This window comes from Bubalus bubalis, chromosome 7 (genome assembly GCF_019923935.1).
Source record: "Bubalus bubalis isolate 160015118507 breed Murrah chromosome 7, NDDB_SH_1, whole genome shotgun sequence".
NCBI classification, from domain to species: Eukaryota; Metazoa; Chordata; class Mammalia; order Artiodactyla; family Bovidae; genus Bubalus; species Bubalus bubalis.
In genome coordinates, this window is record NC_059163.1 from 6,768,504 (window position 1) to 6,780,915 (window position 12,412).

General features: G+C 45.6%; 1 protein-coding gene across 1 annotated transcript in view; it reads right to left on the reverse strand.

The window, feature by feature from the left end:
* Window positions 1-9,467, reverse strand: part of BST1 (bone marrow stromal cell antigen 1) — a 30,527-nt gene extending 21,060 nt beyond the window's left edge. The window contains exons 1-3 of the mRNA XM_006054950.4: window positions 8,573-9,467; window positions 7,194-7,320; window positions 4,639-4,774 (exon numbers count right to left, since the gene is read on the reverse strand). Of these exons, the coding sequence (XP_006055012.4) occupies window positions 4,639-4,774; window positions 7,194-7,320; window positions 8,573-8,928 (619 nt within the window). The 5' untranslated portion in view covers window positions 8,929-9,467. The remainder of the gene's footprint in view (window positions 1-4,638; window positions 4,775-7,193; window positions 7,321-8,572) is intronic.
* Between the last annotated feature and the right edge of the window lie 2,945 nt (window positions 9,468-12,412).

Below are 12,412 nucleotides of genomic sequence, written 5' to 3' on the forward strand. Positions count from 1 at the left end.
TTTATTTCCCTAGCCTCATAGCCAATGACTTGCCTCTCCACTTACTGCCTGCCTTTCTGTTCCTTGAATCTGCCAGACACCCTCCCACCTCAGGGCCTTTGCACTTGCAGGAAGTGTTCTTCCTTGCAAGGAGCTGGCGTGAGGCACTCCACCCATGGCAAAGGTCATGAGAAAGGAGGCTCGACATACACAAAGGCAGGATCGAGCCTCAGGAGTCCCCCTGGAAATCCTCGAGCATCTACCCCCATAACCAGAGCCTGCCTACTTTACTACTTTGTGCTCTCATCTACACCTCTGACTTTGCGGGGGGCTGTCCCCCACCACTTCTTTCGGAGAAGGAGTTAACTTAGAGCTCCAGTTAATAATAATTCCTGGGCGTGATAGGAGTGTTTCAACCTACAAACTCCTCTGAAGGTTCTCTAGCCTGCCTGACAGGCTTGTCTGGCCACATGTGATTGCTCACAGCCTCCCAACCGTGAGAGGCACGAGATGCTTTAAACCTAAAAACAGGTTCTTTAGAGACGTTAGAAAGCTATTAGTATAAGTATAATGGGCTGATTAGAAATTATATTGGTGAAGGGTTTTTCATTTGTTGAGCCAATGTTTGTTGCTAAGGCTCCACATCCCCTGCCCTTACACACATTAATGAATATATAGAAGAAATAAGTATTAACCTTTGATATTAATCACGTTAGACCTTAGGCTAAGTAAATTCTTTCCTTAATTAAAACCCACTACACCCTCACCCTATAGGAATGTAACTTTATTTGGGTGGCGTCTGTTTTGAGAATAATCACCCCTGGAGAAATAAGTGTCCTGGTTGACTGACCGCTGTCACAAGGAGAGGGTCATAAACTGTCAGCAGGCCCCCTGGCCAGAAGATGATGTAACACCCCTAAGACCTCTGTATACATTTGTATGAAGCACCTGACTTTGATAAAAGTCAGGACTGCTGACCCCACGTGACTTTTGCATAACATCTCAGTGTTTAAAAATAGACCCTGGAAAATAAAGAATTGGGATCAGTTTCTCGAAATACTGGTCTCCCCATGTCGCTCTCTCTCACTCTGGCTGTCTCCATCTGGAGCGCAGAACCCGCCATGCTTACTAATTATGCCTGGGCTTCTAAGATCTGACCGGGGAGGCCTCTGTGTCTCCTCTCCTTTGGGAGAATGGAAGGACGCCTGCGGCCTACGTAAGTGGTGCAAGCTTCTTGTCTTGAAGTTTTATTGGTCCCCCGCGTAAACCAAGCTACTCTGCCTCTTTTCTCCACTGAATTTTCCTGCTGAGCTATCCTCATTCTATTACTCTTTATATCTCTAATTAATATTTAAATAAGTCGCTGACGCCGTCCCCGCTTCGAATACCCTGGATCAGCCGGGGCTGGACCACGGCACTTCCTCATCTCCTTCAGCCCTCTACTCAAATACCAGCCTCTCAGTGAGGCCTTTTCTGGACCCATGTAAAACTGCAAGGCTTTCCTCTCCCTTCCCCATCAGCCAGCACTCCCTACCCTCTTTTCCCTATTTTGTTTTTCTCCATAGCCTTCCGTAGTATGTCAGACTATAGCATACTTCATAGTATGGCAGACTATAAATTATCACTTGCCTATTTATGGTCTTATCTTCACCCTTGTAAGGATCAGGTGTTGATTTGATGGTTTGTTCTCTCTTGTGCTCCCAGTGCCTAGAAGAGCAAACACTGGCATGGAGCAAGTACTCTACGAACTTTAAGATGGATGAATGAATGGAGGAGAAACAGAACTGAGCTTAGGTTAACGTTTTTTTTTTAACTTTCTTAAAAATTTTTATTGGTATATAGTTTCCTTAATCATGTTGTGTTAGTTTCTGCTGTGCAGCAAAGTGAATCAGCTATGTGTGTGTGAGTGGCTCAGTTGTGTCTGACTTTTTGCAACACCAGGGACTGTAGCCAGTCAGGCTCCTCTGTCCATGGGATTTCCCAGGCAAGAGTACTGGAGTGGGTTGCCATTTCCTTCTCCAGGGACTCTTTCCAACCCAGGAATTGAACCTGGGCCTCCTACATTGCAGATGAATTCTTTACTGAGTCAGCTATACATATACATATATCTACTCTCTTGGATTTCCTTCCCATTTAGGTCACCACAGAGCACTGAGTAGAGGTCCCTGTGCTTCACAGTAGGTTCTCATTAGTTGTCTATTTTATACACAGTAAGCTAACTTTTATGTATAGTAAGTTAACCCATAAGTTGTACACGGTAAGTTAACCCATCAGTAAGGACTGATACTGAAGCTAAAACTCCAATATTTTGGCCACCTGATGTGAAGAACTGACTCCTTGGAAAAAACCCTGATGCTGGGAAAGATTGGAGGCAAGAGGAAAAGGGGACGACAGAAGATGAGATGGTTGGATGGCATTACCGACTTGATGGACATGAGTTTGAACAAGCTCTGGGAGTTGGTGATGGACAGGGAGGACTGGGGTGCTGCAGTCCATGGAGTTGCAAAGAGTCAGACATGACTGAGCGACTGAACTGAAGTTAACTTTTAAAGTGACTCCAATACTCAGGGAGGAAGAATCTCCAGTCTTCACGAAAGGGCCACCTCCCTGCACCCACTTCTTTGCTGGCCTTGGTACTGCTCAGTGTGTAAGACTCACTGAGAACTAAGAGCCTCGGGAAGCTTCTGGAGTCTCTGATCCAGGCTGGTGTCTCTCTCTGCTTATTCCTGACCGCCCAGTTCTTCTGCCTCAGAGTACACATCTCTGGACTAAATGGCCCGCCCCCACCTACCACCAAGGCTACAAGCTCCCTGAGGGCAGAGACCACTGTATCGCCAGCGGGAGTCATCGAATGAGAAGTGTCTGCATTACCATCAGGTCAGCTTCTGTGACTTTAACTTTCATTGTGAAAGTTAACTTTCGCCAACTACAAGTTGGCACTTTCCATCCACCTCTACAAGGATTAAATCATAAACCTCTGCAGTTGCTGCCCTTCAACACCCCTTGAAAAGAGTTTAGGGTGGAGATCAAGAATGAGGCGCTCTGTGCTCCGGGAAAAACTGGCAGAACAGGTCTTTGGATAGCCAGATATTTTCAAGAGATTTTAATGAACCCAATTCTTGCATCTCCTCGTACCTAGAAAAGCACTAAAATCCTTCGTGGTGATGTCTGCTCCTCATGACTGGCAGCCAGTCTTTGCTAAAGTGAGTGCCTGACTGTACGCACCCCCTTCACTGAAATCATACATAACACTGACCTTCCCCATGGCCTCTTTAGAGCAGTTTCTCAGAGCTATCTGAAATGCTGTCTCCCAGACTATAGTTTTCATGTTGCCCTAAATAAAACTGACTCACAGCTCTAACATTGTGCATTTTCTTTTTCACTTGACAATCTGAATTTCAAAATATTGGCTAGTGGTCTGGTGTGGTTTCAGAACCAGTGGGAAGAGGGGTGAATCTTGGTCCCAGTTCCTCAAGTCATTTAACTGCCTTCAGCCTCAGTTTACCCCTCTAAGGATAGTGAGACAGAGTCATGCAGGACTTAAGTCAGATGGTCTAACTTTGCTGCTAACATGCTGCGCACTCCTGAGCTAATGTGTCAGCCTTGCTGTGCCTCAGTTTCCTCATTTGTCAGAATAGGAATCAGGAGAGGACTGTCCCATGGGGCAGTTGCAGGGACTCAATAGTTAATACAGTAACTCCCCTACTACAAAGCTTCAAGTCGCGAACTTTCAAAGATGTGAGTGTGCATCTGGTTCCAGCAAGGAACCCTAATCTGTACCATCTTCAACGGGCGTGAGTGAAATCACAGCTTGCCCTCCGTCTCCTATTGCTGATGATCTTTTGGCTCTACCATCTCTCACTTCCTCTCTCTCTTCCGGTCTGTAACTCTTCTTGCCTGTTCACTGGATGCCAGCCCGGGTATGCCAGCTGTTGTCCTCTACTTTTCAAGGTATTGTACTATAAGGTTAAAAATGTCTTCTTTATTCTTGTGTTTGTTTTTTATGTATTTTTAGTGTGAAAAGTATTATGAACCTATCACAATACAGTACTATATAGCTGTGTTAGTCATGTACCTAGCTTACCTTCTTGGACTTAACGAACACACTCTTGAAATGTAACTCATTCATGTGTAGGGAACATACTGCATATGTAAAGTGCTTAGAACAGCACCTAGCAAAGATGGATGCTCCCTATTACTGTTATAAATTATTATTATTATGACCACTTTACCTGGGAGGGTTTGAGGGCAATCAGATGAGATAAATGCATATGAAAGCATTTAACAAAAATGGCAAATGCATTGAAAGTCACTCAGTCGTGTCCGACTCTTTGCAATCCCATGGATTATACAGTCCATAGAATTCTCCAGGCCAGAATACTAAAGTGGGTAGCCTTTCCCTTCTCCAGGGGATTTGCCCAACCCAGGGATCAAACCCAGGTCTCCTGCACGGCAGGTGCATTCTTTAAGCTGAGCCACCAGGGAAGCCCAAGAATACTGGAGCAGGTAGCCTGTCCCTTCTCCAGTGGATCTTCCCAACCAGGAATAGAACCGGGGTCTCCTGCATTACAGGCAGTTTCTTTACCAGCTGAGCTACCGGGGAAGTCCCATAGTAGATAGGAACACTGACTTTTCTTGTGATACATGCAGAAGTCTTACCTGAGGCATTTGTCTGTCGACACCAGTTCAAGAAATCTCCGACCCTGCCATACAGAACGTTGCAGAGTGGTACAAAGCGGCGGCCATTCTCTCCAAAGCTGGTGACAAGGAGGTGGTTGTTTTCCCAGAACAGGGACTGAGGAAAAATCAGCACAAAATGAAAACATAAAATCACAACAGATTCCTTCAGGCACAGCATCATCAAGACAAGTCAGGACAATCATTTTCCATTCAACTGAGACTTGCCTTATGACAGGCAAACATTGTCTTTGTCTTTATTGACCCCTGGAGAGGGCTACCAACTCTCTTCTCTTTATTGCAGGTGTGTGTTAGTCGCTCAGTCATGTCTGACTCTTTGCCACCCCATGGATTGTAGCCCACCAGGCTCCTCTGTCCATGGGATTCTCCAGGCAAGAATACTGGAGTGGGTTGCCATTTCCTTCTCCAGGGAAACTTCCCAACCCAGGAATTGAACCCAGGTCTCCCGCATTGCAGGCAAATACTTTACTGACTGAGCTATATGGGAAGCCCAACCCAGGGATCAAATCTGGGTCTTCCAGATTGCAGGCAGATTCTTTACCATCTGAACCACCAGCAAACCTTTTTATTACAAGGATAGCATACAAATGCTAATGAAATATTTTCCCAGCAGTGAAAAAAAGTAGATAGGTATTCCCTGATGGCTTAGATGATGGCTCAGACAGTGGCAACACAGGAGATCTGGGTTCAATTCCTGGGTCGGGAAGTTTCCCTGGAGAAGGAAATGGCAACCCACTCCAGTATTCTTGCCTGGAGAATCCCATGGGCAGAGGAGCCTGGTGGGCTACAATCCATGGGGTGGCAAATAGTCAGACATGACTAAGCACACACACACACACACATATACTTACATTTTCTAGTACTTAAAAAATGATTGAATTTTTTTTTTTTAATCAAGGGACCTGGGTTTGAATCTTGGGTCTGTCACACCCTAAATGTGTGATCATGAACACAGCAAGTCATTTCCCTTTGCCTCAGTTTCCACACGTAGAAAATGGTGAGTATGAACCCTTTCTCTTCTCTCACAGCTGTGCCTAAGATGACGTACAATCACAGATGGATTCCTAAAGGGTAAGGTGCCTCAAAAACACATTGCTTTTAGATTATACTTTATAGTTTTCTTCTATAAAGTTACAGTGTTTCCAGACACTAATAACACAAATAACAATATTCCCCTCATCACACTATCATATCCTCAGTATCCCAACTGGGGTCTTGGTCTAGACTGGATGCTACCCAAGGGCAGACTGTGTTCCCCATTGCAACTGAAACCCTGAGAACAATGCCTGGTACATAAGAGTGGCTCAGTGTTTATGAGTCTATCCATCAAAGTCTATGAGAAAGGAGAACAAACATGGCAGCTCCCAGGCACTTCCCTGAGCCTTCCCAGGTGGCGCTAGTGGGAAAGAACCCAGCTGCCAATGCACCTAAGAGATGCAGGTTCCATCCCTGGGTTGGGAAGATCCCCTAGAGAAGGGGATGACAACCCACTCCAGTATTCTTGCCTGGAGAATCCCATGGACAGAGGAAGCTGGTGGGCTACAGTCCATGGGGTCACAAAGAGTCAGCCATGACTGAAGCAACTTAGCACGCATGCATGCAGGCACTTTTCTGGCAGTCCAATGGCTACGACTCTGCACTTCCACTGCAGGGGTTGCAGGTTTGATTCCTAGTCAGGGAACTGAGATCCTTCATGCTGCACAGCACAGCCAAAAGAAAAGAAAACTCAGTAACATCTCCTCTTCTCACTGACAGAGCAACTGCAAGATTCAAGTGGCAACATATATTCAAAAAGCACATTTTCAGCCTATTATACGTTTGAACCTCCCAGTTCCATTCACCTGCCTTTACCTAAAAAAAAACCCAAAACCAGTCAGATGTTTTCATTTGTAAACATCAGTGCTACATGACTTTACAATTTAAAAAAATCAAGTTAAGATTTTATGTCAAAAATAAATATGTCCTTCATTAAGAAAAAAAGAATTTATGTCAGAGAAATAAAAATGGTATCTAGCTTTCTCTAAATTCAAGGTGTTGTTCTAAACAAGCAGTTTACAAGGATGTTTTCATTTACTTTCACTGTATTAGGGATTAGAGTGCAGACAGGATACACACATGTAAACCACTTGTGTACATGTTAACCAGTTTCTTAAAGAAACTGGGCCTGAATGGACATCATCTTAAGGCCTGAAGAGAGGAGGGACTGGCGTCCTGGAAGGATATTGGGAGGGGGGTTTTCTGAAGTCCTCAATGTTCAAGCCTCTGGGGTAGGTTAGGATGGAGATTGTTCAGAACTGGCCAGGTGCAGCGGTCCCATGGGAAACGTGTGGTGACACCCTGATGTTCTAGTGGTTCCTGCACACTGAGTTCTTGACTTAAGAAAGCGCCTTCTGCCCACGACAGGCAGGAGACCCAGGGGCACGAGTGAAGACAGAGCCACCTTCCCACCAGCCAACTGGCACTCCTTGTGAGTTGGCTGCTTGATGAAGCAGAGCAGTGTCTGAAGGCAGGGTTACCTTGTCTCTGGGAATGGAGTGTCTGGAGAGGTTAATAAAAATGTCATAATCCGAGGGGAGCACAGAACAGGGATCCTTATCCAGCACCACTTTAAAGGCTTCCCAGATGGCTGTGCAGTTCTTGTCCCTGCAGAAAAGCACATGTTTGTTTTTTGTTTTTTGTTTTTTTTTTAAGACTACATTCCAGTGTGATACATTTTCTCTTCTCTCTCCAAGTGTTTTTATGAGCAATTTTGTCAAATATCAGCACTGCATAAGTGGGCATACAAAAAAGACAGGAAATTGCCATGACTCATGCATTAACCCCAATTCAGAAGAGGAAGGAAAATAACTTTGGTAATGGATTTAGAAAGCTGACAGTGGAAATGTCTTTCAGAGGTGCCACGTACATCTCGTGGAACTTAGAACAGGCTCACAGAGGTGGCAGAGAATGCAGGGAGCTAGAAGGAGAGGATCCCGATAAATCACATGGGCTCCTGTCTTCAGGTGCCCCTTCACTTAGACACAGGTCCATCTTGAGCTTGGAGGCCAGGTGAGATCAGGTGGACAGGCAGGACCTCGTGTTAGTAAAATCAGGAGTGAGGACCAAGTGTGGAAAAGGGCTTCCACCTCCCGCTAAGGCAGGAAGCATGACCTCCAGAGCCCGCAGGAACACCTAAGTCCCACCTGGCTTTCCAAAAACACTTCCCACGCCTTTCCTACCTTGTTATTTCTCACGCTGGGCAGTGAATAACGTGGGTGTTCCCTGCATTATTCTCTGTTCTTTTTTATTTGCCTAAAATGCGTCTCAATAAAAACAAATGGCACAAAAAAGGGGCCTTGTGAAAACTGAAAAGGAACAAAAAGTACTAAGAACCACAGTGCTGGCAAGAGAGACTCAGACTTTTTAACGCCCTCTAAATGACAAGATGTGAAATTTGAACTCTCAAAGTAGCTGGGCTCCTGGAATTCCAGCTGGGGACCACGTTCCTGGGTCTGAGCATTCTGCTTAAATTTTAAGCTGGTTGCGATCCAAACACACCGCTGCCTCATCCCCATCCACGAGCCCCCACATACACCCTTCTCTTCATCTTTACAGACACACACACACGACTCACCTCCAGACCTCTACAGCGCACTCAAGCACCCAGTAGATTCCCCACCCCCTCCCTCTTTATCCCATACCCCTCCCCATTTGTCACACCCTAACCCTAACCCCCGCCCCCCTTTTTCCCACCCCTCCCCCTTTATCCCATCCCTCTGCCTTTGCCTCACTCCCCTCTCCCTTTATCCCTCCCCTCCCCTTTATCCGCCCCCCCACCCCCCCGCTTTTCCCCACCCCACCCCTTTTCCCCCCACTCCCCTCCCCCTCCGGCTCCCTAGCCCCCAGCCACGCTCACCGCAGGTCCGGGTTCTGCAGTGCGATCTGCTCGGCGCAGCGGCCCAGGAAGATGCTCTGCAGGTGCGGGGTGGTACCCGGCCCGCTCCAGGGCGCTCCCGCAGCGCCGGCGACCTGGGGCCACCGCAGATGCAGCAGCAGCAGCAGCAGCAACGCCGGCCGCGGGCGCCCCCCGCGCGCGCGCCCCGGGCCAGCCGTCGCGGGCACTTTGGGCGACTCTGCTCCGGGACCCGTCCCTCCTCTCCCAGCCGGGTTCTCCCCGAGCTGCCCCCGCGCCGCGCTCTTCGCCCAATCGGCACCCGCGCTCACTTCCTGTCCCCCACTTTCTGCTTCAGCTCCGGGATGGAGTTGGGACATCACTCTGGGCAGGACTGTTGCCCTCAGCTAACCGTGTCCGGAGTCCACCGGGAGGGAGCTCCCAAGAAGAAGCCAGGTTGGAGAAGGACGAGTTCAGTCCCCCAAGGGAAGATTTTTCCAAGTTTCACACCGACAGCTTTCAAAGACGCCCTCTTTCTCAACGGCCCAATAATAAGTGAACGATGTTTGCTTTCTCTTATTTATTACTAAGTGCCAAGCCTTAGTGCCAAGCATGCATATTTTTATTACTAAATATACAAGCATGCATATTTATTACTAAGTGCCAACCATGCATATTTTCCATTGCCTTTTGACAATTCCTCTCTGAGCTAGGTTTATCACTCCCGTTTACAGGTGAGTAACTTCAGGGAAATGAAATCGAATGTTAAAATTCCTTTCCAGATAGATGCAGAATTCCTGAGATATCAGTGCAGGGAGCAAAGATTATCAGAACTCCACGTGGAGGGCCAAGTCCTCAGTCCCTCCGTGATGATAGCTTTGAACTGAGTGCCTGGCAGACACGCGATAAATGTGGGAGGTCTGTGAGAGGTAGGGTGGGAGGATTCTAGAATTTACATTATTAAATTTACATTTAATAAATTTAACTTTTAATAAATAATTTACATTATTAAATTTAAATTTAATGATTGACAGTATTTACATTATTAAAGTTTTATTTTAATCTCCTTTTTTTTTTGAAATTTTAATCAAAATCCTCATTGTCCTGTCCATTCCCTTCATAACTGAAGTCCACTTTCCAGAAATAAGCATTTAAAATTTTTTCAGCAGGTTTTTTTCCCCCTGATGTTGACTTCCACATTTCCAAATAATAAACCTATATGCTGTTTCTTGATGTTTCCATCTTGGATAGTATCTTTGACTTCCCACTGTGGAAAAGGAAATTTGAACTTTAACTCCACATATCCTCAAAAGGCAGCCTTAGGACTTCCCTGGAGGTTCAGCAGCTAAGACTTCATGCTTCCAATGCAGGGAGCCTGGGTTCGATCCCTGGTCAGGGAACCAGATCCCACAAGCTGCAACTAGAAGTTTGCATGCCACAGCTAAAGATCTCCCAGGCTGCAACTAAAGATCTCTCATGCTGCAATAAAGACGTAGTGCAGCCAAATACACTGGGGGAAAATGCAGCCTTCTGTATCCTTCTTTAGGCAAGTCTTTTTTTTTTTTTTTAAGATTTATTTATTTTTATTATGGCTTCCTTTGTAGCTCAGTCAGTAAAGAATCTGCCTGCAGTGCAGGAGACCCAGGTTTGATCCCTGGAGAAGGAAATGGCAACCCACTCCAGTATCCTTGCCTAGAAAATCTCATGGACACAGGAGCCTGGTGGGCTGCAGTCCATGGGGTCACAAGGAGTCGGGCACGACTGGGCGACTAACACTTACGTACTTACTATTACGGCTGCACTGGGTCTTGGTTGCTGCCTGCAGTCTTTCTCTAGTTGCAGTGAGCAGGGGCTACTCTCTAGTTGCGGTGCACAGGTTTCTCCTTGACGCGGCTTCTCTCCTTGCGGAGGACAGGTTGTAGAGCTCAGGCGCTTCAGTCTTGCGGTGCGTGGGCTTAGCTGCTCCGAGGCGTGTGTGATCGCCCCAGACCAGGGCTCGTAGGCAGGCAGACTCCTTACCGCTGAGCCACTAGGGAAGCCCCCAGGCAGTTTGTATCAAAAGCTTTCACTCCATAAGCAGCATTTACAGTATTATGACTTGTGAGTATGTAATACTTTGGCCACCTGATGCGAAGAGCTGACTCATTGGAAAAGACGCTGATGCTGGGGTTGATTGAAGGCGGGAGGAGAAGGGAACGACAGAGGATGAGATGGCTGGATGGCATCGCAAACCTGATAGACATGAGTTTGAGTAAACTCTGGGAGTTGGTGATGGACAGGGAGGCCTGGCGGGCTGCAGTCCATGGGGTCACAAAGAGTCGGACATGACTGAGCGATTGAACTGAACTGAACTGTGAGTATTATTTATGGCTGAATTGTAGTATTCTATGGTTCTGTTTCCTTTCTTGTGAACTTCATGCTTACCCAGGAAGGAGTCCCTGTCTTTCTCCCACAATTCCCCACCACTGGCTTATTTGTTTGCTTGGTATAATATGTACATTTATGATTATGGTCAAATTCTCTACAAGGCTTGTAAATCCCTCAATGCATTTTAAAGCATCGGTCAATATTTCAGGTGTCTCACGCTCTCTCTGTTTTCGTTTCTTGGAAACACCCTTTCTTGTCCAGTTTATTGTCCCAATCTGAGCTCACTGCTCTCAAGTTGCTGTGTAGTTGTCTTGCAGTGGTCCAGGAAGGTGCTGGTTTTCCTCTCTTGAGTTGATGTCCTGTTTCCTAGATCTCCTGTCTTCTTTCTTGTTTTTTTAGATTGCATCTTCCAATAGCATCTTCAGAAGATGCCATAGGGGCTAAATTTTTTGACTTTTGCATAATAATGTAAAATGGCATTATTCTACCCTAACACTTTACTGAGAGTTTGGTTGGAGAGAATTTTAAGTTGAATACCATTTTCCCTCAAAATTTTGAAGGCAGCGCACCATTGTTTTCTGATGTCTATATTATTGTTGAAAGAGCCAAGGCCATTTTCCTAATCCTGTTTATTTGACTTTCTCTCTGCAAGTCTTTAGGATAAATCTCAAGAGTATGAAATTTCAGAGATGAACTTGAGAGCAAGCCATTTCCGTTCATTGTGCTGACAGCTCTAGGAAGGATGTTCCCAAGAAAAAAAAAAAACAGAGACAGAGTGAAAGAAATCACCTGAAGTATTAACTAATGCTTTTGAATGCACTGAGAGATTTATACATCTTGCAGATAATTTAACCATGATTACAAATGTATATGTTAACAGAATACCAAGCAAATAAACTTGGGAGAAGGGAGACAATTATTACCTCTAAGTTAAGCAAGTTTACAAGAAAAAAACATAATCACAGAATACTCTAAGCTCACCTATGAATAATATTCATGAGACGCAATAATGTAAATGCTGACTACTGCTTTAATGCTTACATCTAGAAAATAGAAAGAATTCAACAACTCAAAAATAAGAAAAATCACCCAAATTTTTAAATGGCATCTGCTTTTAAAATATGAGCAGACACCTCACCAAGGAAGATATTCTACTACTAGGTATTTGCCAAAGAAAAAAATGAAAATATGTCTGGAGTAACAGGCAAATTTGGCCTTGGAGTACAAAATGAAGCACGGCAAAGACTAACAGAGTTTTGCCAAGAGAACGCACTGGTCATAGCAAACAGCCTCTTCCAACAACACAGGAGAAGACTCTGCACATGGACATCACCAGATGGTCAACACCAAAATCAGATTGATTGTATTCTTTGCAGCCAAAGATTGAGAAGCTCTATAAAGTCATCAAAAACAAGACTGGGAGCCGACTGTGGCTCAGATCATGAACTCCTTATTCCAAAATTCAGACTTGAAGAAAGTAGGGAAAACCACTAGATC